At 34.7% G+C, this 27,533-nt stretch overlaps 1 protein-coding gene across 1 annotated transcript in view; it reads right to left on the bottom strand.

Moving 5' to 3' along the window:
* Positions 1–3,058: 3,058 nt before the first annotated feature.
* gmps (guanine monophosphate synthase) overlaps positions 3,059–27,533 on the bottom strand; it is a 37,343-nt gene continuing 12,868 nt past the window's right edge. Inside the window, exons 8-16 of the mRNA XM_056478244.1 lie at positions 26,679–26,830; positions 25,693–25,866; positions 24,775–24,880; positions 23,473–23,588; positions 23,135–23,260; positions 14,788–14,903; positions 13,827–13,957; positions 11,598–11,770; positions 3,059–4,194 (exon numbers count right to left, since the gene is read on the bottom strand). Of these exons, the coding sequence (XP_056334219.1) occupies positions 4,093–4,194; positions 11,598–11,770; positions 13,827–13,957; positions 14,788–14,903; positions 23,135–23,260; positions 23,473–23,588; positions 24,775–24,880; positions 25,693–25,866; positions 26,679–26,830 (1,196 nt within the window). The 3' untranslated portion in view covers positions 3,059–4,092. The remainder of the gene's footprint in view (positions 4,195–11,597; positions 11,771–13,826; positions 13,958–14,787; positions 14,904–23,134; positions 23,261–23,472; positions 23,589–24,774; positions 24,881–25,692; positions 25,867–26,678; positions 26,831–27,533) is intronic.

Raw genomic sequence — 27,533 nt, 5'->3', positions numbered from 1 at the left:
TTGTTAGATATTGGATGGACGTCGGCCCGATTGGGTAGCTTTACTTAGATAGAGGAAAATTAAGACCTGTTTAAAATGATTTGAGACCGACAACACAATATTTCAGTCAATTTAACACTTTTTAAGGCCTAAAATTTTGATTTTGAAATTTAAGACATTTTAGGACCCTGCAGATACCCTGCGTCATTTGTAGCAAGTGTGTAAATAATCATTTTGATTCAACAAATGTAGCATCATTATTAGATGAGGGGAAAACAAAGGCATTGACAGCAAAATAAAGTAGATAATAAATAAAAAATATAGATCATTAGGAGCAGATGAGATTATTACACTTTTTCCCCCTGTATGAAAAGTTCTGCATGTTTAAATGAATGCTGTGAAAAACTGCTGACTTTTAAACAGCAATATACCACTAAGTCAGTTCCATGTCAGTTCTAATGCTATTTACACAAAAATGTAAAAAAAAAAAAAAAAAAAAAATGTTTTAACAAGCCACACCTGATTTTGGACCAAAATATATACAGTTGGAAGTCAAAATTATTAGCCCCCCTTTTAATTTTTTTGTTTCTTTTTTAAATGATGTTTAACAGAGCAATGCATTTTTCACAGTATGTTTGATAATATTTTTTCTTCTGGAAAAATCTGTTTTATTTTTCTTGTTTTATTTCTGCTAGAATAAAAGCTATTTAAATTTTTTTACAAACCATTTTAACGTCAAAATTATTAGCCACCGTCAGCAATTTATTTTATTTTTTTTCGAGTCTACAGAACAAACCATCGTTATACAATAACTTGTCTAATTACACTAACCTGCCTAGTTAATCTAATTAACCTAGTTAAGCCTTTAAGAACCCTATCATACATCCGGAGCAATAAGGCGCAAGACGTGTTTCTATGATATGTTACTATTTTCAGACCAGCGCAACCTTTATTTTCCTGTTTTCCGCCATGTTGTTTAAATAGCAAATCCATTTGTGCCACTTTGTGGACTCATGGGTGTTTCGGTCTAGATAAGAGGTGTGTTAAGGCGCACTGTTGGCACGTTGCTGCTGTGAGGAACTAAAATAGACTGCTCAATAGACCAGCTGAGAGCAGGTCTAAAGTCCAGCCCAGTTGTGTGACTTACACATTGCTTAATACACACAGGATGTACAGCAATATGCAAATATCTTTACAAATGAAAAAAGAATTAAAGGATTAAAATATTACAAAAAATATTATTTTCTACATTAATATAAAAACCACTGCCTTCATCTCAGGGGCTTTTTCAGTTTATTCATGACAATGTGCTTTGTATAATATTATTATTATCAGTATTATTTATTATATGCATATTTATATTTGTTTTATTAAAAACAAGCTTAGATTTGTCCACCTGTCTGGTTTTGGACCATATGGGGCATAGTACGTATTTGGATATAACTCAGTTGTTTGACCACACTTCGCAATTATTGTTCATTTATTTAGTTGCTGGAAGTAGTAACTGAATTTAGAAATAGTTTTGAAACAAATCTTTGCGCTTAACAAACTAAATTAATTATGTAGGCTAATGGATGTCTGTGCATACAACACGTTTCCTTATCCACGAAAAAAAAAGGCTCATTCTCTCGCTGCAGATGGTTTTCTCGCTAATGAAGCATGTCGTTTTTTCCACTTACAAAGTCCACCATGTAAATAGCAAATGCGCCATGGCATGACACAACTGACTCTTAAAGGGAATGGGAGATGAGACATTGATTGGTTTATTCTCAAAACACACCCATAACTCATTAAAAGAATAAGCTCAACCCTGTTAGACCATGCGCCACGGCGCAGAGCATGTCTTTCCGGCCTTAAAATAGCAAAAGTGGTCGGTGCCAATGGCGTAGTGGAAAAGTGCACCGACACATGCACTCTGGTGTTCGCGGCGACCCGGGTTCGATTCCCGCCTCGTGGTCCTATGCCGATCCTTCCCCTCTCTCTGCTCCCCACACTTTCCTGTCAATTCTCTCTACTGTCCTGTCCAAATAAAGGTGAAAACCCCTAAAAAATAATTATAAAAAAAAAAAAAAAAATAGCAAAAGTGAAATCGACGTACCCTTAATGCTTTGCGCTTCGATCTTTAAATAGACCTATAAATCTCACTTTAAGCTGTATAGAAGTGTCTTGAAAAATATAAAGTAAAATATTTTTTACGGTCATCATGGCAAAGAAAAAAAAAATCAAGAGGGGGATGGGGCGGCTAATAATTCTGACTTCAACTGTAAACCTAAAATCAATCAAAGTAAGCTTTTTTTTTGATGAGAGAAATCTGAACACAGAGTTCTTTATTAAAGCTCAGTTTGCATTATACAAATATCAGTTTCAAACTGCATGCGGTGGCTTGGTCTGAGGCACAATACTAAGGTAAAACAGCATTGTTCATGTAGACAAAAAATAAAGGGATGGGGTGAGGAGGAGGAGGGTGAAATCAACATTTGAATTGCATAAATTAAACTGAATATCGTGTAATATTGCAGTTTACCCACTAGGAATTTAAACTTGTTAGTTGTCATTTTTAATAGACGAGTAAAATATACACAAAGGTGACACTTGAGGAAAAAGACATTAAGAACAAGGTCTGCAATTAAGACAAGTCAATTCATCTTGTGTTTTTTTTTCTTTTCTTTTTTTTTTTTTGCTATCATGACAACAGAAGGTTCTTGAAATGAAATCTTTAAAGACAATAAATACAGAGCATGTTATCATATCACAACGATTCTCTACACCATAAATTAGACAGAGGGCTAAACGCAGATCTGCAATGAAAGCCCACTCTCTCTATACATACAGACACGCTTCTGTTAAAGGAGTGGAATATCAATATGAAGAGGACTCGGACATTGACTGTAACTCATGGTCCAAATTCATTTCAGCTAAACGCGGCTCAGAAGAACTTGGTGTATGGTGCGGGACGGCCCTCAGGTTGTGTCCTGTCCATCACCTCTTTCTCTCTCCATAAAAAAACAACAGAAATCTCATTTCAACTTGCTTTTGGAAACACTATTGCTGTTCCTTGCACACACACACGCAAAAAAAAAAAAATACCAAGGCCTTTATTGGTGAAAATAAGTACACTGTTGATCTTCCATGTTTGTAAGACCAGAGCAGGCAAACTCAGCCATGACGGTGGTGTAAAATGCAGATATTCACATATTTATTCTCACTATTCAAATCTCAATAATCCTCTTCTTAAACAAAATGCAGCATAAAATGAAGTCGCATCCCTGAAAAAACAAAGTAACCAAAACGAAAGTTAAAACAGGCACAAAATTTCAGGAAGACTCCTGATTTTAGGAGTTTCCTTCACAGCAAAACCTCTGCGACAAACCAACCTGTCACTGCATAAGAGCGCCAATCACGAAACACTCAACTCTTCTCTGGATTTGGCAAATAAACATGGATTGGTCATGATTTAAGGAGCTACGACTGCTAGTTCTTCCACTTCCAAAGCAAATTTCAGAGCGAGCAATCCAAACAGAACTCAACACTGGGTTAGTTAAATCAAGCTTATCTTAAAAAGGCAGAAAGCAGCACAACTCCAAACTTCATCCTTATACTGGTGGACGTAAAAAAAGAAAAAAAATAGAAGCTGTTTAGTTGGTGTCATGCTGCCCGTGGACAGTTGACTGCCCTAATATGACCTTAGACCTTCGGTGGCTACAACAGAAAGTTTGGAGGAGTGACCAGTCACAATGCAATAAACACAGACAGCTGATACAAAAAAAGTCAGTGTATCATTATCATTATCATCATCATCATCATCATCATCATCAGTGATGATAATAATAACAATGACAACAACATAATACCAATATTACAACCGACCCCAGATAATGAGGCCCAACTGAAGTAGCATCATCAGTTTAGCGCTGATCACAGTACAACCTGCCGTTGTAGGGAATGTTCCGGTCTCAGCGGGACAATGACAGGCTGGTGAGCCTAAAGGAGGTGAGGGGGTGTGCACAGGAGAGGAGAAAAGGGGATTTGGGGGGGAATGTAGCAGTACTGGGAAAGGGGGAGGTAGAAGAGGAGTCGACGAGGAGAAATCAAAGTGTCCAAGAGTCCACTGCTCTACTCCCACTCGGTGGTTCCCGGTGGTTTGGACGTCAGGTCATACATCACCCGAGAGATGCCGGGGATTTTCTTTATCTCGTTCACCATCTTGAGAACCACCTGCGGCCAAAAGAGAACGAGTTAAGCACAAAGCATATCCAGTGTTCAGTTATGGCCAGTAACTGTTTAACTGACATGCAATCTAGATGATCTTTTAACAATCCCAAAATCTGTTAGTGAGATTAAATTGGATTACATTTTAAAAATTACAGTTACTTTATGGATCACCCAAAATCAGTAATTGGGCAATTTACGGCCCCCCCTCCTCCTCCTTCCAACCTGCAACTGATGTCAAAAATAAAACGAGATTCGGCCGTATGTTTTGAATCACTATCATTGTTATGCAAATAGCCACTTGTGGTTTTGACCCTCACCTATTGGACATTTAAAAAATTACTGCACTATATTTTTCTCAGCATACGGTTGAGACTAACGCACATGCAGATTATTTCTGGGGCTGATTTAGACATTGAAATAAATGTGCATAAGTGCTCTATTTTTATTAAAGCTCTATTTTTGTAAATATTCAAGGGTCATTTGATGTTTATCAGTTTTATACCACCTGTATTTTGTTGCACACTTTTTCATGGCTTACACATGCTGGTGTTGTAACAAATATGCTAATTCTGCTAATATTCGATTCAAATGGTCTCATTTAATAGATTTTCCTCATATGCGTATTGAGATTTCTATGAAAACTATGTACATTTTACTGCAGGTTGAATTGAACGAGTTAAAGTATATGTGACAGTGTTTCCTCTAGGATTTTTTCCAGCTGTGGCGGCAGGCCTTTTTTTACACAAATCTACCAACTACCTGTGGCGTTATTTCAATGACAAATGTCTTGAGCGCAGTATTAGAAGTCGAGATCGCATTTATGTAATAGCATACGAGCATGCGGATCTCTTTGCTTGCACGCCGATTTCCTCTGCTCGTGCACAAAATGTCTTTGCATGTCCCCTCAAATATAAGCCGCTTCAAAAGTGTGCAGATCTTCTTGTGCGCTCTCAAATAAACGCTGCTGAAGTGCAATTTAGTTTGTGTATATAATGAGTATGTCTCCAGCATTTGTTAGATTTGCTAAGAAAATTTATGAATGTCTCCAATAGACCTGCAGAGCGGTATTAATGCGTCCTGAAGTAAAGTGAAACGGCTATACGTCGTGTTTGCTGGCCTCACGCACCTGTCAGTCAGTACGTCACCTTAAAGGGTTAAACAAATGACGCACAGCGTTGCGCTGTTATAATTCACTTACCCTTTAATACGTTTTGGTGTGATTATTACCTGCTATTAAAAAATATATAATTTTTTGAATGAGAAGCTGTAATGTAGCCGTGGCGGGATAAATTTTGGCATGGCGCCCCGCCATGGAAGAATGAATGTAGCGGAAAGCATGTGTGAATATACTGTATACTTGCTTTCTCCCTCTTTGTTGTAGTTTTACAAAAAAGAAAAATACTGAGATGAACAATTGACAGTAAAGTCAGTAAAGTTACCCAAACTGTATTCTGCTGTTCTTACGCTATGTTAGACTTTTGGTAAAGCAACAATTTAGGGTTCTTGCACCATTTTAAAAGAAAAATTTTATGCTTTTTATGACCTTTTAAAGACCTCAACAAATATAATTTCAGACCCAAAAATTTCATAATTTCTTTGGAATAGGCTACTCAATTTAATATCCTCGTTAGATTTAAATGAATTGTGCCTCGTCACAGTAGTCCCTGCCTTTTGGGTGTCTGGCGGTGAAAAGAAACTGTTATAGCTGACTGTGAGGTGGCGTCTGAACTAGACCTGTAATCAGGCCATAAAAGTTAGTCCCAATAGGGCCCGAGCCCGACAAGTACATATTGATTGACAGCTTTTAAAAAGCCTGAACCCGTTTATAGCCCAACATTGTTCAAATGTGCACATGCACACAGTACTTTTTTCATGAATGAGTGGTTTATATGCATGTTAACATTACTTAAGTTGTAAAATAAAATAAGTCCTCTGTAACATCTTAACATCTCAGTACTCTAAATAGGCCTGGGTACATACACTTAGCCTTTAAATTGGCCAACATACCAATCAGAAAATAGGTCTTTCTTAACAAATTAAATTAAAATAAATGATAAATGATGACGGGTATTTGGAAATAATGAAATTAAGATAAAGGTTCTGTGGGACTTGTTTCGGAACTTCTCTTCACAATCTGCATTAAGGTGACGGTGAAGCTGAATAATAAAAGATTAATGCCAGAATTAGCCTATATACTGTCTACATTATGATTTTATGGTTTAATTTTAATATTTAATTATAATTTGAAAATTCTTTACTCATCATGATTAGGCTATGTGTTTTTGTGGGGGAACATCATTGAATCCACTGTAAATGGCTTTAGTGCAGTCCTGCGCTCACTGAGCACTATTGACCTGGCTAATTTAGCATATTTTGGGTATGGGTAGGATTGTTTGTTCATCTTCCACCAAAAACATTCATTTCATCTTCCCTGTCAGCTCACTGTACACTGCTGTTTAGTGCTTTACCATAATACGCAGTGTATGAGTGTAAATATTGTACACAATAAACAATAGTGTTTACTATTTCACAAATGTTGCGATCGAGACGGGCGAATGGGCAGCGTTGTTTCCGATCGCCATTCAATATAAAAGACTGAACAGTGTCCTATCAGTCATCATAGATGATCAGTCATTGTTATCTGACAGAGTCAATATAGCAGATACTAGTTTGCTGGCCTTGCTGAACGATCTAAATTGGACAGGTTTAATTTATTTAATGAATTCATTTATAATCAATGAAATAATAGCAAGTTAATATAGACAATAATACATCTTTATTTGTAATAAAAATCTTTTTACATGTAATAAATGTATAACACTATATTAATATTTTATTCAAGCGATTTATAGTATTTTTTGCTTAATTTTCTAATAACTTTTTATTAATGATTTTCCACATTAAATCATATAGTAATTTATAGTAAGCAACATATTGTTTTTAAACCATAAAGCTACAAATTTAGCATTACAAACAAATTAACTGCTGACAATTAATAAAATTAATAAATAATAAATTAATTAAAAAATAAAATTAATAAAAAATAAAATTAATAAATTATATATATAAATATATATATATATATAAACAGTTGCTAGTTTGGTAAAAGATAGTAGTTTATAGTCAGATAATGAGTTAAGATAATCAGTTTATAACTATATTGTATAAATGCTTAACTATAGTAATTCATTTTAATGACACATTATTGTTTGCTTTTTATATTTTACAACAAGGCAATTATAACCAAGTATGATAATATTAAGATCCTGAATTAGTTTATTAAACTTAATTCTACAATTAGAGGGTCCATTATGTTTTCTTTGTGTATTCGGACACGTGAATAAAGTCATAAGTGTTTAACCAATTATTTTTATTTACATAATTTGAGTTCAGAAACTGCAGAGATGTTAAAATGATTGTTACAACATAATAATGATATAATGACTGAAATGGGAAACCATATTTGTAAAATTCAATAGGTGGCGATAACGCTCCTAAGGAGTTAGTTAGTTACCATATATGGTTTGCCTAGATTGTGTGTGCTGGACTGTGTGTGCCTGAAACGTGTGTGGTTCTGCGGGTCTGCAGCTGGACATATCTCAAAATTATAGAAATCTGTCGGGTTTGGGCAAATATCATAAGCTTTAGTCTGAACTAGTAACATTGTTAGGTCTAGCTGCAAACAATGCAGGGATTAAACTGGACCTGCTATTGCTATGACAAGCTGTTGCAACAAGTTAGCGCTGGTGCTTTCCTCCTTTCATGTGACTTGATGGCTTTGAGCCCCATGGTCCCTAACGAAAAGGTCTTTTTGCAGAATTTACACAATGCCTCATTGCCTCATCATTAAATTTACACTTTCCCATCTTTGCATTTTGAACCACACCTTGACAACCAAGTAATGTCAGAAAACAGGAGCAGACCGACGGAAGAGTCTGTAGCCGACCTACCGTAATAAGCTAATAAATCATGGAGACTGTCATTTCTCTCCTGTTTCACGCATACTAAATTAATCAACTATTAAATGTTTTACGGTGAACCACTGTGGTTCCCTATTGTCATTAAGGACACAGGGAAGAAATGTAATACCTAACAGCCACTTTACGGTAAATTTAAGACAATTTAAGACCTTAATTTCCCAGTTTTAATTTAAGACCTTAAGACTTTAAGGACCCGCGGGAACCCTGAATTGGTTGGGACAGAATAATTATTATTATTATCATTATTATTTTGACTATTTAAATATTAAAATGCTAATTTAAACAGCCACTGATATATTTCAGTGGTTGTGTGAAGCAAAAAAAGTGCTGATTTGTGAGTGGTAATGCTTAAATTATAAACATTATGTCTGTTGTCCTAAGATGCACCAATTACGTCATATTTTCTTGTGCTTGAATGTTAAAACGGCCCTATGAATTGTCAGTCACTGAAATGGCCCCCCACCAATTTGAGTTTGAGACCCCTGCAGTAAACAATTCATCATTTATTATACTGTGCATCTTTTTTCATGTAATGCTACAATTTCCAAACACCATATAAGTTAAGATAAAATCCACTCGACTGACAACAGAACTTCTCAACCAGTTAGAACACTGTTTAGGTCAATAAGTTTATTCTCATGGCAAAATCTGGTCAACTTTTGCTTTGATTTTGATTTTTTTTAATACCAATAGGTAATTTTGAGGGCAAGAACATTTTGTGTTTCATTTTATTATTGTTTTGTGAGTGTGTGTGTTGTAATGGAGGCATTTCCAAACACTGTTGTAATTCAAATCCCAAGAATATTTACTTTCATTTGAATTTCACGTGAGATTTTGTTAATGTTTCAGTAATTTAAACAACACATTGTATATTAACACAGTAATGACATGTACCTTAAATATGCAGCTCTGATTAAAATTAGGTTTGCACAAATCAGTTTGTGCAGAAGGTGGCAACATTGCTTTATGGGATGGAAAATATGAAAGATTCTGTGTGTCAGGCATGTGATCAGTCTAGTATTAAGATGGTGAAGAAAAAAAAAAAATATTTTGTATATTAGTTTTACTATACCAACACAAAGAACATTTTGGTATTTAGTGAGCTCTCTTTCACCATGACTTATGAATGAGAAGTCAATCATTTTTTTTTCAGTTTCAGAATTTCATGTCGGTACAGACTGAGCAGCACTGAGCTCACTTTCAGTTTTTTACAGAAATTAAAGGTTTTAGTTCAGCTGATTGATGAACATTATGCCTCGTAAAGTATCTGTTGTGGTATATACAGCACAAGCAGAAGTCAGATATCACTGACAAATGACTGGCATGATCACTGGCAAGGATTTAGTATGTTCAGTACTCACAGTCAAAGGCAAACGTAGAAAGCAACATCTCATATACTGATAGCAAATCCCACATGTGCTCACTAAACACTTCACCATTTTATTATTTTAACACCCCCAACTAAATATATTAAAACATTCAAAAATACATAAATGACATGTGAAATTTATATGGGTCACCCCACTGAGGTCAGAAAATATGGAAATCCATATTACAGGAGCCAAAATGTAATTATTATTTCGCCGCTAGAAGGCAATGTGCACTTACTGTGAAGAGGACTAATAAATCACTGGTTCATCATCTCTCCTGAGATAAACCAGTTCTCCACCCTGCCCTTGCTTAGTGGAGAGTAAGAACACACATTTATCCACCTTTTTCCTATGCCACATGAATAATGGAAGTAAACTCAACTAAACTGAAAACAATCAATTAAATGTTTTTAAAACTGGGTACAATGAGATGCAAACTGTGAAACTCATGTACTCAGTCAATTCTATTATTCTAAACCAAAGTCACTTAGGGCCGTCTAAACTGAGGAATTAGCGAATGAAATTGAAACACCATCACTTAGGGTTGGTTTGGACAATGCTGATTGGACAGAACAAGGGAGTGCTCACTCTATTGGTTAATAAGGTCTCATTTCCACTGAGTGGTACAGTTCAGTTCAGTATGGTACGGGTCACCTTTATTAGGCTTGTGTCTCCACTAGGGCTGGGTGATTAATCGAAAAGTAATCGAAATCGACATTCAGAACCAATAATCGATCAAATTCTTCCAGATGATTTTTCAATTACTTACCTTATCACATGTGGAGTCATGTGACCCTGCTCTTTTTGTTACTATTGTGTTACTTTGCACTACACTAACGATCATTGGAAGCTGCTCCAATGCCTTGAGATGGCGGCATACTTTCCATTCCATTTAAATAGTTTTTTTAATTAAAATATTTGTTTACAGAAGATGCAAAAAAATGCACTATTTAAAATATTATTTACGGAATATACATGAGTTAGTTTATTTAGAAGAGATCCTGCTTATTTCCTACTTGTAATATGAAAAACATTGAAAATTATTTATTTTGTTTCCAAAAGTGCAATTTATTTTTTTTCACTTTTTTATATTAAAAATATAAAACTTTGTTTTAGGCAATGAGTGTAGTAAAAAATGTATTCTGCTATTTGGATTTTTTTTTTTTCCTTTTTAAACCCTATGGTGATACAACGATTTTTCTGAAAAAGTGGATCGTGCAGTAATTTTGATCGTCCATGATCAAATGGTTTATCACACAGGCCTAAATGCACCTTTCATTCAAACATCTCTAACTTGTAATATGCGAGCATATTTACTGTACAAAACCTGTACAAAAATGAAGCATAAATAAGAATTCCAAAACATACCACTCCCTCAGTTTTTACTATGTACAATTGAAGTCATATTTATTCCTTCCCTATTCCTATCCCTCCTGTGATATATATATATATATATATATATATATATATATATATATATATATCCAAATGATGTGTATATTTCCAGTGTTTTCTGGTAAAAGGTCAATATGATAAGAATTTTTTATAATATATATATATATATATATATATTTTTTTTTTTAATTCTATTGTCCACAGAACAATCCACTGTAATGCAATAAATCGTCTACTAATATGTAAGGTCTAGTTAAGCCTAGTTTGCCTAAAGTCTTAAAATTGCACTTTAAGCTGAATACTAGTAACTTGTGAAATAATGCACTGTCACAGTCAAACACAAAATAAATTATTTATTAGAAATGAGGTAAAAATAGTATGCTAATAATGTTTTGAAAAACTCCTCTCCATTAAACAATTGGTAAATATTTTTAAAGCAATCCAATAATTACTTTATTAATAATAAATAATTGTTAATTAATGATTGTGACTTCAACTGTATATACACTATTTGTAGCTCAACATTATTATGTGAAATGATTTGTAATCTTTGAAATGGAAGTTCCCCAAACCGGGGAACTAATCACTTTCAAATGCAGTTGTAACACGCAGAAAAAGGTGGACAGGGGAAAAATTGTGGCTAGAAGATCAAAATTCTCACCTCCTCTGGGATCTGGTTGTCTGGAGTAGCAGCGATGCCGGTCATGAAGTCGCTGGTGATGAAGGTTCTGATGACGACGGAGCGTCTGCAAGATGGTTGTTTCTGCAGCGGGTCACGGTCAAAGTGCAGCGGTGTGAGGATGACTGGCATCTGACTGATCTTACTCGAGTAGCCTGCACGTTAAACAATTTTGAAGAAAATTGAAAACCAGTAACCACTGACATATATTCAAATTCAAGCTTATTTGTATGGCACATTTTACAATGATTGTTTCAAAGCAGCTTTACAAAAGGACCACATTATCGCATTACAATCAAATACAAGTTATTATATATATATATATAAACATAGTTAACCTGCAGTTTTACAGCATATAAGAGAACAAACATTGTGGTCAGTAGCTACTGGTTTCCTTCAAAATATTTTCTTCAACAAAGTCAAACAGGTTTGAAATCCAAATCAGCAAGTAAACAGTTTCAATATTTAGTTTGAGCTTTAAGTCTAAAAAAAAAATCAAAGCATAACAGTTGTTGGCAAGTGCTCTTCATGCTTTATTCCAGCTTCTTTCAGATCTTGATGCTAAAGAATTAATAGTTTTTGGTGATTTAGATTGAAACTGGCAGTAATCACCAACTGATAAATTTAAAAACTATTGTGATGCATCAAATGTCTTTCAGATGGTTGATAACCCCACTAGACTGAACTTAAAACTGTCCTGCAAAATCATCTATAATTGATTTAATTTTAACGAATGTCCCACACAAGTTTTCAACTGTGTCTATATTTGCCAATGACGTCGGTTATCACTGCGTCTTCTCACCCAATTGCCAATTCTGCGATTTTCCCATAGAATCGGGCTACTTTAACCCACGGGGAAAAAAAAATAAAACGAAGAAAGCGGTTAATAGTTTGACAAACTGCATTAATTATATTTACATGGTTGTGTTTAACCAGTGGTCCCCACTTTTGAGATGCAGGGGTTCTAGAGGAGACTGCATGTGTGGCTGTTTTTGTTTCCATGGTAACAGACTGGCGGGAACCCCCAGGATTGATGTTAAGTATTAACTGCAAAAGTATTATATTTTAAGTATATGTATATCATAAGTAATATGTAATTTCTACAGAATAAAGTCTGTTGACTTACAATTTAAATAATATATTGAATGTTTATTTTAGGTTTTATAAATTTGTCCCACAAGATGCCTACAAGTTTAAGGATCAATTCCATTTCAACTGGGTGACACATATTCAGCAAGACACAACATGCCAGCTATGCTATCAGTAAGCTGATTTATTTTTAAAGAGAATCTTTAAAATTGCTAATATGAAGTCATTTTAAAATAAGAACCCATGTATAATGCATGCGGTGACGTACAATATTTAGCATAGTAACAATCGATGACAAACTTTGATTTTTGGGCTAATTGGGCTAGTTTTGTTGTGAAAATCTGGCAACCGTGATATCAATAGGGAAAATTTTTATAAAAAAAAATAAATAACATATAAATAAACGTGATATGAAGCATTTTTTCAAAATAAGCCTTTCTACATGATCTGAATAACTTGGAGCTGAACAAATTCATTGAATACCTGAACTTGAAATAGCATACATAACCCCTTCAAAAGGTACACGGTGAAAGCTAAGGATAATGCACACAACTTTTTAATCAAACATGCCTCATAAGTACAATCTGATTTGGGCAAAGCCAGGAAAACAAATTTACAGTCAAATTGGCTTTACTTTAGAATTTATTCTGAACTGACTGATTCAGATCATCAGGTCGTTAACAAAGAGATCCATGAACAGATCATTGTGTGTCAAATAAAAGAGACATACAAAATGTGCAGTTAATACAAATAAACAATTAAATAAATAAATAGAAATCTTAAATACTAATAATAACTAATATTGTTGTTCAAAACCGTTATAAAATAAAGTGAAATGTTTTTACTGTTAAAACCATTTAAATACCAGAAATCCAAGTCAGTAAAACAGTAAGACATTAAGCAATTCCCTCCAAATGCGTGAAGTGCTTTGAGTGTTAAGTGCTATAGAAATGTAATGAATTATTGTTATGAACATTTGTTGCCTTGTCTAGGCAAAGCATATTTTTCCCTCAGAGACATAACTGTGGTAAAAGTGTTTATACAGCTCTCGCAGTAGCCATAGCTGTGGTTGGACTGTTTACACATGTAAAAGGTTATAATAATGCAGCAGACGGCTCTTACCGGACTCTCTTAAAATGGAGTGTGCAACAAAGTCTGCCTGTCGCAGTGTGCTCAGTACACCAGTGGTCAGGAAGGTGGGCGTGATGTCCGTGGGCGGTTCCTTTACATGTGAACCGAAGACGTAAACAACTCTGCAGAGATGAACAAGGACAAAAAAAGAAGACAATATAACTGACAATGGACAATAAGAAATGTACTTAAAAGATATTTGTACAAAACAACATTCTTACACTTGCATTCTTACATTCAATGACACTTGTCATTTATTTCAAACATGTAACCTTCCTTTTAAAGTTAATAAATATGATGTTTTTGTAGCTTTGGGTGTTGCTGTTTTTTTTTCTTATATATTAACGTGCAAGTGAAAAAGCTTTTGTTACATTTAAGATACTGTTCACACGAATACGGGGTTCAATTTCACAGTTTGTCCACATGAAAACAGAATATCTGGTGACTGAAACCGAAAATTTCTGAAAATTCTGGCCAGAGTGAAGATTTTACAAAACTACAGGTATAGCGTGCTAATGTGGACACTACAACTGGAAATTTCGCCTCATGACAAGCCCGTGCTCACTGTTTTCTACTTTCTAATTGGCCAACATGGCCAACAAGACGCAGAGGCAATGTCTGCACAATATTCCGCAATGTTCAACAGTAGGAAAGTAATCTATCTCTGTTTGCATTGACTTAAATGCAATCTACTCACGAAATTTACTTAATACCCAGTTTAGTTTTGTGAACTAGGCATAAAAGTTTCATTATCGCCACCTGTTGGTTTGGGGTGCCCATGACAGGCATCACGGAGTGTATTCATTTGGACACAGATTTGTTTTTAAATGAAAGCAGGGAAAAGTGTACGTGTGGAAGATTTGACCTAAACATCAGTGAATATTCCTGGAGCTATATATATATATTCCTCTCTGTTGAGCACTAGAGCAAAGAGTCCATCTGTTGACATTACCTGTTGATGGAATGACAGATGCGAGGGATGAGTCTGGCCAGGAACATCAGAGAATCCCAGTGAGGAGCCTCTTTACTGCTCACTCCACAAACATAACTGTATGATCGCGAGTCTCCCTGTACAGACAGATCATATGGAATGAGAGTTAAATATAAGTGTGTATATTTTTAAATCTGCGATACACTTTGATTGGAAAAATTATATTTTTTAGATGTATACAGGAGAAATTTCATAAATATCCTTTTGGTGGCTGTTAAAAAGAATATTACCAAAAAATGTCATCACAAGAAATTCCTACCCTAAATGCATGGATTGAAATTATAATGGAAATTTATAAAACAGACCAAAAATTGATGCAGCATCTCATACAGCTGATGACAATTCTGATAGAATACCCCCTACAATTTTTCATAGCTCATCCATTTTTTCCCCTTTTTCTTTCTTTTTATTCTTATGTACACAATATATATTTACATGCGCACATATAGGTAAATATATTTTGCTGAAAAAGAAAATGAACATGTGTGCTTATATCTATGTGTATTCAGATATACGATCTCTGACACGTATCTGATGCAAGTGTAAAAAAAAAAAAAAAAAGGAATTTCTGTGGTAAATTAAATTCCCATATCTTAAAGGCATGGTGTAGAAAATAATATTTAATGCAGTGCTTCTCATCTAGAGAGAGACCCACTTAATATTGTTTCTTAATCGGACAGTAGCTACATTTCCATTCACCTATTTTTATGCGCATTTTGTATATGCGCATAAAAAAAAACAAACGGAAACGCCAAGATACGCATACATTTTGAAAATGCGCATGAAAAACATATGCACATAGCTGAGTAAGAATTTTTATTTAATAAGAAAATATGTGCATAAACTGCGATGGAAAGGCTTCAACCGAACTAATTCCAGTTTGCCCATTAAAAAAGTCATGTCACTTTCTTATAGGAGATCATGTGATGATAAAAATGTGTGTAAATGGACAAAGCAGCAGGCTGAGCACATTGTAAAGCATCTGAAATATTGTTTTGGACATTCTAAAACGCCTTAATGCTTAAATATTAGTATCATTATATTATTTATGACCTACAGAATCAATAGAGTCCGTGCTCAGCGTCGCACGATTATGTAACAATGGTACAAATCACAATGAAAATTCTGCACATAATATATGTTAAATATCATGAGAGCAATAATAATTGACAAATCTTATTCAAATTGTAACAGAATCATTAAGAGAAAAGGGAAGAACATATACAGTGCTCAGCATAACTGACTACACCCCATTGAAAATTATTATTTTTATCCATTTATCTGTAAAATATAGGTCATATATTTTGGTGCATTTGAACAAAACCGATTTATTAAACTGATATATTTATTTAAACATTATTTTATACACCGAACATTTTTAGAAATAGAGGATAATACATTTAAATTCATATGAAATACTGGGGAAAAAATTACAAAACTACAAAATTTCAACTAATTTTTTTTTGTTTGTTTCTGTTGAATTTTGCTCATTTACATTTTTTATTCAATATTTTTCTTTAACATATCAATTTAGGTGAACTCATTTTGGACCGTTATCATAGATTATTTTGTTAGGATAGCCCTAGATCTAATATTAATTTAAATGCGAGATTTGTGAGGGGTGTACATATATATGCTGAGCACTGTATATATTGGTTTGTTACTGGTTACTGGCCATACATATTAGACCCCTATTTTGTGTACTGCCTGCTGTGTAAACTGATCACTTATAAATGATAGTCAGAGCTATTTTTTGAACTTCTGAAGCTATTTTTTTTACACTTCTGCTCAAACCTTGTTTTCCCCACGGTCACTGCAGTGTCCTCAGATGGGATTTGCCTAACTCTGGGATCCTGCTCTTTACTACCATAAAACAAGCTTACATCCATTTTCTATCAAAATATGTTAAAAAAGTAAAAATTAAATGAAAAATAATACAATATGTAATAATGATAATATGTGAAAATGCCCACATGTAATGTCAGTAAACACATCTGGAAAAGTACCACTTATAGCACAACATTGCCCTGAGGCAACGAAAAGAAAAATTGAATTTCTGAACATGTAAAATAAAAAAATAACAAAATAAAAAAACTTGATAAAACCCAACAAAAGGCATCTCTACAACTACACAAATACACACATTTTTGTACAGTTTATGTTACTTTAAATGAGGTTAACTAAGCAAATAATCTTCACTTCTTCTCATACCATGTGCTCCTGTCACCATGAGTCAGAAAATGAAGCTTTACCTTCAAACGGTGCTAGATAGCAATTCCCACACCTTATTGGATGTTTTTGAAAGGATTGATGCTCCTACTGCAGCAAATTCCGTTTTTACTGTCGATATTTGGCACTAGTTTATCAGGAAGTGACGATTTTGTTCACTTTGACTCATTGGATGGAAATGCTGCTTTATTTGCACATCTTTTATGTGATATACCAGTTTTGCGCATAAAGTTAATTCGCATTTTTGGATGGAAACATAGCTAGTGACAATCATTGATTTTAAACAAAAGTGGAAAGTTTACAATAACATGACAATTCACCGAAAATGTCTGAGCTGGCTTAAAATTAAAAGTCCCTGTGCATATAGTCCATTACAGGCTTGCCAACATGCATAAATACAGTGTGTGGTATTTAAAACTCTTCCCCCTGCCTGTCAGCATGTCCCAGCTCAGAGTCTGCAGACTGTGGTAATTTTAGCAGTAGGCTGTTTGTTAGAGAAACACCCAGCCATGCGTCATCAGCCAGTGTGTGGTGAGACGCTGACTGCCTCTGTCTGGATGTGTTTTCTGTCTATAAGGCTTCATCTCTGAGATGCAAGCCAGCTTCAACTGATACTCTGATTGAAAAGCTGTCTATAAATACAAATATCATGAGACCTGCACATAGCATTAGACCAACTACTGCTCTATACGTTACACTAATGGACAGAATGAACAGCGCTTGGGCATTTGCAGCAGCATTAAAAATCCCAATTAAACAAAGCAACAGAGCATATAACAGTAGCAGTGTTTGTGAAATGAAAGTGTGTGTTTGAAAGCCTAACCACAGAAATGTGGAGACAGGAAAAATGTCATAATGAGATACAAGCAGACAGAAGAGTCTGTCGTTTTGGAGACAGTTTAAATCAAACTAAACTAAATGAGCAGTTTTAGAATTCTTATATTATAGGTAGCCCTTTAACAGTTAAAAATATTATCTTAAAAAATAAAAAAGGAAAACAATTGGCCAAAATTATCTTTTTTTATTATTATTACCAGGATTGCTATCTATTAAATAACCCCATTTTACACAATGTGCTTTAATGCTTTAAAGTGCTTGAACCCGCTAATAGCCATATTGTTAATGACAAGACTGAGGGGGAAAGACACACATTACTTAGCTTTCAAAAGCTGTTTTCCAAACATTCCCATACATGTATTAGTGTAAACCTTGAAAATTCAGATAAAGTATTACCAAAGTCCCTTTAAGGCAAGTCATTTTACTCAGTGGCCATCTTTGAAACGCTTCTCGGGCAGTATACCCGGGCATTCTGTTTGCATGGGGAAACATCAAATTCTCCAAAACTACTAGCCAAGCTTACGATTAAATTCCATATTACAAATAACCAATAAAATTAAACAAAAACAACTGTCTATTTAGTTTCATTTCTAAATGTTCGTATCACACAAAATCTGCAGAAACTCACGTCTGGTCAGAGCCCCTCCCCCAGAGAATTGTCATTCTATAGCAATCGCTGATTGGCTCCTGTACTAGAAGGCGGGGCTTCATTCACCATATTGACAGTTACACATTTCCCCATTCAAAAGTATACGAGTGGCATGTCTTGTGTATTCTGTAGTCTTTGGTATTACTTTACATGTGAAAAGTCACTTTAGTGGAGCTGGCTTTCTGCTGCTAGGCACTAACGCTGCATGTCCACTGGCACATTGCGAGAGCAGTGCATCAAGTGTTTTCAATTCAGTCATTATGAAAGTTGAGCATAATGCACAGCATGTTTGTTGATGCTCATCTTCTGTATGAATGCGTTAAAAATAGTGTTGCTTTCGTCAATTAAATGTATGACTAAATACAGTTAAAGTCAGAATTATTAGCCCCCGTAGAATTTTTTTTTTTCTTTTTTTTAAATATTTTCCAAATGATGTTTAACAAAGCAAGGAAATTTTCACAGTATGTTTGATAATATTTTTTCTTCTAAAGAAAGTCTTATTTCTTTTATTTTGGCTAAAATAAAGGCAGTTTTAAGTTTTTTAAAAGCCCTTTTGAGGTCAAAATTATTAGCCCCCTTAAGCTATATATTTTTCCGATAGTTTACAGAACAAACTATCGTCAGTGTTGCCAGATTGTGCGGTTTCCCGCCCAATTGGGCAGTTTTGAATTTATTTTTGCGGGTAAAAAATGACATAGGCGGGTAGTGAAAATTTGGGCAGTTTTGCAACGGCATGCCCGCCAGCCCCGGTCTGTCCTCATAAACCTGTTTTGATCTCCCAAAGAGATGCCATAGCCCCCGTTCCTCGCATACATATGCTTAGAACAGTGTAGAACGCTTGTGATCTCCCTCCCCGACACCGTACAAATTCCAGTATGCGCATTAAAAAAAAAAAAAAGTCATGTGATTTTGTTATAAGAGATCACGTGATGATAAAAATGTGCGAATGGATAAACCAGCAGGCGAGCACACAGTAAAACATTTGAAATGTTGTTTTGGTCATTCTAAAACACCTCAAGTGTTATTATATTATTAGAGACCTCCAAAACTGTCAAGAGCATCTGTGCTCTGTGTCCCACGCCTTTAAACAGTGTCAGGATTGCCTTTTGAGCCGCAAGTTATTTATTAAATAAAGAAAAGATTCACGCAGCTTCTCAAACTGCAGCAAATTCCATTTTTACTGTTGATACTTGGCGCCAGTTAATCAGGAAGTGACGATTTTGTTCGCTTTGACTCGTTGGATGGAAACGCTGCTTTATTCGGACATCTGTTGTGCAATATTCCAGTTTTGTGCATAAAGTTAATTTGCATTTTGAGATGGAAACATAGCTACCGTCTCTCCACTCCACCTATAGTTGGTGTTTGGTGAGTGCAGTGTCGTGTGGCTGCAGACACATCATCACATTTTTCTTTACTATTAGATACTTATATTGACTGGGTTAAATATAACAATAAGGAATTATTGTTGTGTGAAATATTGTCTATTTATTACTATTAATTATTATTGTCATTTTGGGATCATTTTATGCCACTGATTACATAATGATTATATAACAGCATAATAATGCAAATAGCCAAAAACACTTACTTAGCCTTAAGGTTATTTAGATTCTATAATTTGATGGTAAAATGGCAAATGTCCTATCATATATACCAGGGCTATTCAATTAGTTTGTCAATGACGGCCGGTTCATGAAAAGCATCCCAAACGAAGGGCCGGAGAGATATGACTTGCTATATGAGTGATGACACAACTGCATATAAGAGCCCGTATGCTGTATTTTTCCTTAAGACACCCACGTTGGCTTTTCTACATTAAAATGGTAACATATTGTATTTTGAAACTACATAATATCAGTGCATTGTACAATAGACTTTCTTTTTTTTTTTTTACAAACATTAAAATGTATTTCAGAGCACAACAAAAGTAGGCTTCTTCTACATTCAGACACATTCATATGTTATGTTTTGAACTGCATAACAATTATGGATGAACGATTATAGATTTTGGTTGTACGATTATATAGTTTGAAGAATAATCATGGTTTCACGAATATCACGTCTAATGTAAATTCAAGCTTTATGTTGGCTAAGTACATAGCTATTTAGATTAATTGTTGTTGCCATCTGCGTTCATGCATACATAATCATTTCAATAATAATTTTTCTAACATATCTTTTGTTTACATTGCACTCAAAGGTATGCACAACTCACACCGTGAGATGTTTTCTGCTGCGTGCGCCCGGAAAGACACAAGCGCGTTGCTCTGCTTGTGCGCACATATTGTCATATATTCTTACATTAGAAATAACAAACTTGCAAACAGAAAGACGTGATATGGGAACAGCCGCTGCTATGGTTAATCCGGTGTGCGTGTGTATTAGCCTCAGTGTACATACATGGAACTTTAAACTAGCGCACAGTTGGCAACTTGGCATAACTTTGTTTAATTGCAGCAGTTTTGTTTTGTTCCGTGCAACAGAAATGCAGCTTGAAGAAACCTTTACGATTAATTAACTGTGACAAATTAAAGCGCAGTTAATAGTGAACATCCAAATGTACCACTTGAATGTTTTTGGCTGCCCACGCCGCTTGCTTATGATGACTCACGCTCTGCGCAGCCTCTGCAGCTCATGCTGTATTGAACAGACGCACGTCACTTCATAACTATAGCGGCCATTTTTCGTCTGAACTAAATTTATTTTTGATGTCTTGGTCACACAATTTGGAGAGCCGGAACAAATTGCCTAGGGAGCCGGGTTCAGCCTGCGGGCCGCCAATTGAAAAGCCCTGATATATACTACTCAATGTCCTATTAGGTAAATGCCCAATTATAAACTTTGACACAGATGAGGTAGAATGTAAAAGTCATTGAAAAATTTGTATATATTGCAATGGCAAAAACGACTGAGGTCATCTCCAAGTACTTCACAATAAGTCAATATGTTGATTATTGTGACAAGTCTAACAGTTGCATTACTAATGAGAGACCAAAACAATTTATTGCAGGGTTTCTGCAGATATTATAATGACAAATTTAAGACTTTTAAACAATTTAAGACTATTAAGTATTAAATGTAATACCTATAGAACAATATAAAAATCACAAAATTAGTGGTAAAATAAATGTATTCAAATTGAACAGTACTAAAGACAGGTTAGATGCACCATTGAACTACAGAAAAAACAAACAAACAAACAAACATCTTGAGGCTGATTAATACTTTCGTCTGGCACCGCATCTCGCACCTCACGAAAACGGACGGGCTTTTGTACTTGATGCATTCGCCATAGAGATATTCTTTTAATAACAGGGGGTGGTCAAAAGAAACAGACAGTAAAATCAGACGGATAAACAGAGAAGTGGAATGTTTCCCAAACTAGGTCATATCATTAATATTATTGAGGATTTATAAACTAATTAATTTTTATTATTTTTATATTTTATTATAATGATTATAACGATTTTTATAACCATTCAAGATTTTTTAAAATCAAACTTTGATGCATCACTTGCTTTTGTTCATATCTCGCACAGTTCTATCTGTTAAAGTTAAATATTAATGGCAACAGAACATGAGTTGCTCTACAATTATATTTTTTTATTATGGCAAAAATAAAACAAAACAAAAAAAAACATAATTTGTTAATTCATTTTAGTTTGTAAGTTGTAAATTGTTTCAAATTCAAAATTGTAATATATACATCAGTGTAAAATCTTTGACTGGTGGAAAAACATTCTGTAATATTAAAACAACCTGGGTCTCCACTTTTGCCATGGCAAACACAGCGCCTCGCGAATGGAGTTCATTAACAGAAAGCCGATTGGCTATTGCATGTTGGTCTCATTTGTAGTTGTAATACCGCAAATTACACTTGGACTAGTGAAAAAGAACTACAACAGCACGAAAACCAAGCAACAACAAAAAAGAATTTAAATGAGCATTAGATATAGCATTACATGGACATCGGAAAAATAAGACCCGTGCAAAAATATAGGACCTAGAACAGCGAATTTAAGTCTTTTTAAAGCCTAAAATTTAGATTTTTTTTATTTTAGACTTTAAGACCCCACGGAAACCCTGTATTGAATAAAACTAGACTAAATTTTATCAGTTTTCATTGACAAAAATGGTCATGGATGAAAATGGTCATCAGACTAAAAATCTCAGACTTAAGCAATTAAAACCTGACTAGACTAAAGTGATTATGAACATGACTAAAACAAATCAAAACTAAACTCTCAGCCTCACACAAAGACTTGAATAAAACAAAAATTAAAACAAGCCACCAAAAACACTAGCTGAAAATGCACACTCCATTGAGCTTGCAACGTGCCAGTGGAAATGCAGTTACTCTTTTGCATGCGGATTCTAAAGGAAAAATGGCTGCGTACTAAGAGTGCATTTGTGCAATGGCATTTCTAATTTGAAAACTAGCATTGATGCAGCAACCACACCTCTAGATGTCAGTACAAAACAGACAACAGACATTATCTGCCAACAAACAAAAAATGCTGATCGATTTATTCTCATGCTCACATAAAAAATGATCTAAATAAAAGTAAATAAACGGCAGACAAAAAAGCTTACCTGGACACCGACGGTTTTGATTGGCAGTAGAAAGGCATTTAGTGAATGAAGGCTGGTGATCTGCATGAGTTTCTCTTCCTCCTCGTCTGATATGCATGACTTCACTCTCTGAAGAAGGGTGTGAGGCTGAACGGAATGACATCAAAAGAATTGAGATTTTATAGCATGCCATATATAATCCACTGGGAGCTGGAACCACAGTGTGCTTTCAAGTGTCCACTTTCAACTCAATCAGAAAGCTTTAATACTTTTAGGTTGAAAAGATAAATTATTGAAGGCCAGTGTCAATAATTCAGCCTACAAGAAGCAAATCTTTAAACACACACACACACACACACCTTTTTGACACTGGCAGAAAAGTCTGTGATGATTTTCAGGATGTTGTTAGTCTCAGCAAAGTCTTTACAGACGTAAGGCTCATCAGCACAGATAACTCTAATGGCCAGACCAGGACCTGCAAAACACGTTACACAACTTCAGCAAGCAGCCTTTCAGAAATTGTTATTGGTTTCATGTTTATCATGCATTTTTAAAAACATGGTTCACTCAAAAATGAAAATATTCCTGCCAATTATTTTCAAGCAGTTACAAAGTAGTGTTTTTAATGTAATTAATGTTTTTAATTTAATTAATGTATTTATTTCATTCAGTTTTTCAGGTATTTATTTAGTTAGTGGAACACAAAAGCAAATATTTTGCCAAACAGCCACTGACAGCCACAACAGGGAAAATGCTATGAAAGTCAATGGGTGCTGGTTTCCAGAACTCTTCAAAATATAGTTTTTTTTTATTGTGTGTGTTCAACAAAAGAAAGAACATCAAACAAATGGAACAAATGAAGGGAGATTAAATTATGAAAGGGCCATTAGGAATAAATTAAGACATGCTTAAAATTGCATTGCCTAGGTCTTTTTTGAGTTCTGGTGTTCATGTGGACAAACTGCAAGTTCAATGTTCTAACACATCAGGACGGCAGTTACATAAACATAGACACGCATAGAATTTAGCAACCAATTAGACACGGGGGAAATATTTTTTATAAACTATATAAATCTTGTAAGCGCATAAATAGTTTATTTTCTTGGAGGTTCACACTGGATTCTTACACATTTCCAAAGTCAAATTTAAGCACTTTTCAAACCTTTCCAGCATTTTGAGTGTGGCAAATTACATACATGTACTTTTGAGCGTTTCATCAGATGCTATTTGTTATAGTATTCTAAGCCATGTTTGCCACAAGCCCGACATTGAATTAATACTATTTACTTAAAAAGATGTTAAAAATATTCATCTATCACTTTAAATGTATATTTATTTAAAGTTCATTAGTTGTTCACTCATGAACTGAAAAAAGGACAAACAGATCAAGCTACAGGCAAAGACACGAATTGCAGAGTTTATGCTATTTTATTTTATTAAAATAGTTCATTCTCATTACCCATTTAGTAACAAGTTATTATAAAACAACTACATTTTCAAGCAATTTATTCTAAGCTCTAACACTTGATTAAAATAAGCATTTAAGGATTGCTAGCACCCTTAAGAACCTTTCACAAAAACTAGAATACCCAACTAATTGTTAGCAGAACCGATTGTTTAAATAATTATTTGCCAAAAAAAATGGTTTCTGAGGCTCTCACCAGGGAAAGGATGTCTTGAGACGATCTCTTCAGGAAGTCCCAGCTCTCGACCGAGTGCTCTCACTTCATCCTTATGGAAATCCTTCAGCGGTTCGATTACTTTCCCCTAAAAGGCAAAACGTTCAGAAGAACCAGTAAAATATCAGTTAGGGTGAAGGCGTAATTGAGTTCACATAACACGAAGATGACAAGACTCCCTATTGTGTGCCTCTATTCTGACACTCCACAGGGGTCTTAAATTTACTACAGCCCAATACATTAGAAATCCATTTTCCCTGCTTGAATTCACCAATATTGACACACTGCACAAACACTTTACTATTATGCTGTTAAATTGCACAAATGTGAAAAAAAGAGCAAAATAACTGTTACAACAATAAAAGCAATACTCATTCTCAGGAAAACGTTTTTCTTCTATTTTGATATTTTGATGATCTAGTATCTTTATTCATCACATCACTCATAATGTTCCCTTAAGGTAAAGAGGATGTTTCTGAAATGTTCTCTTTTAGGATCTTTAAAAAAAAAAGATCCAGAAATCCAGCAATGTTCTGCAAGGCTCAGTTATTGTTTAACAAAAACAACATTCTGATTTGGTTTGCAAAAACTACAGAAGCAGAAAGCATATGAGACATCCTGTTTTTGCTGGGCTTCAAGGTTTCAAATGACCCAACACTGTTTATCCCAATACTTCTGTAACAAGGCCTCAATAATGAAGTCATCTCATAACTACACATGACAAATGCTCTCTCTGAATCAAACCCATATTTAAACATACAGCTGTCATCACCAGAACTTCAATAAACATATGCAAACTGCAATCATTTAGAATTAGGATCACATGGATCGTGATTGAAAATTATGCAGCACATAAATTTGCATTAAAAAATACTGTGCATTTGATTGATGTCACTTTACCTCGTCTCTGAGCTTGCGGATAAGCTCTGTGTCATTGTGGTGTGTTTTGATAACTTCTGCCTTCCCACTAGCAAGGTGAGATGCGCTTTCGATGAGGTCTGGCCTGAGCGTTCCCTGTGCCAGATACACATCTTCTGGCTTCAGATTCATCTCTCCAATCACCTCGTTCGCCACCTATGACAGACAGCACATTACTGTCTATACATCAGCTTGTTATTTCCTACACATTCTCAACTGGAGGACTTAATGCTATATAAAAGGTTTGGAGGCTCAAAAGTTTGCTAATGCTTCTTCAGCTAAGTGCAAGTAAGGCTGCATATAGGCTGGGTGATCTTTAAGGGGGAGGGACTTACACCACAAGTAAACTGGGTTTAGGGTTGGTGTAGTAGACATTTATAAAGCACAGGTTATTGTGAGGTTGAGTAAGGTGTAGACATTCATAAAACACAATAGCTTGGACTTTGTGTCATATAAAAAACAATAAATAAATGAAAACTTGAGGAGGTTTGTCCAGCCCAATTGGAGCTGGCTCCGACCTCAATTAATACCTTCTCGCAAAGTGCGGATTTACATCACCATTTACATCACTGCACAGTTGAATCATCATGGCTAATTCTAAACCCACAGTGTTGTCAACATGTTTAATCATCGCTTCAATACAGGAACTAATTATGATCAAGTTGACTGCGCAAACTACTGTCATGTCATTGTTTTTGACAGTTTGCACATGTGTACATGTGAAACATTTTAAAAATGTTGTGCACATATGAAACCTTTTTAACAATAGAACCTTTTTTAGAATAGAATAAATAAACTTTTCCACTAGTGACTGCATGCAAATGTAGCCTTTGTCTGCAGACAGTCTTAGTTGACTTAATTGAAGCTTACATTTTAGACGAACCAAAACTGAGGTCAACCGTTCTCCACAGTAACGTCATCACAGGACTATTTAATAATAATGAGTGGACAAATATTCTGCTACACACTTTTACAAACGTATCCCCGATGATCTTTCGCTTCTCTTCTGGATTGGTGGTCATGTTGAGTGTTTTGCTGATGCGTTTCCTGGGTGTGCGGTCCTCTTCTGAAATTGGCAGAGTCGTTGTGCCATTGTAAAAAGTGTGTGCTGCGTTTACCACTGTCAAGCAAAGAGGGTTTCATTTTAGTTACAACACAGATCCATGTTTCATTTAACAATGGTGTGATGCACTTTTAATAGGCAAATAATAATTTACAATAAAGTATAAAAAGATAATTAATAAATGACACACACATACGGATATTCAGTACACTTGAAAATACAGTGAATAATTCTATAAATATTAATTCTATTATATAAACTTTAGGAATATTCAGATTGTCATATTGGCAGCGGTTGTTCATCACAGAATCAAATGATTACTGATGAATAAGCAATTTATTTTCAAACATTAACATTTTCACATTAAATCAGTCTACGACATAGAAAATTATGTGATATGTATTTATAGGCTTTTCATTCGTTAACTGTACATCAAGGTTCCATATGTTAACATTAATCAAATTTAACTAAAGTCAATATCATGACAACTACAAAAGCATTTATTAATCTTAGCTGATGCTAATTTCTGAGCTAATGCCTAATAACAGATTGAAATCAAAAGTTGTAATTGATTTATTAAATTGAGTTGAGTAAAATTCAATTGTTTTTATTAACTTAAACAGTAACTATAAAGTGCCTTTTAATAAAACTTAATTGTAAAGAGTTAGATTGTACTTATCCATCCACAGTTTAATAAAATATATATTTTTGTTATCACAGCTGTTAAGTCAACTTTTTTGCAGCTTAGTCAATATCATGA

The sequence above is a fragment of the Danio aesculapii genome, chromosome 18 (genome assembly GCF_903798145.1).
Source record: "Danio aesculapii chromosome 18, fDanAes4.1, whole genome shotgun sequence".
NCBI lineage: Eukaryota > Metazoa > Chordata > Actinopteri > Cypriniformes > Danionidae > Danio > Danio aesculapii.
This window is presented reverse-complemented; position numbering and strand designations above follow the sequence as displayed.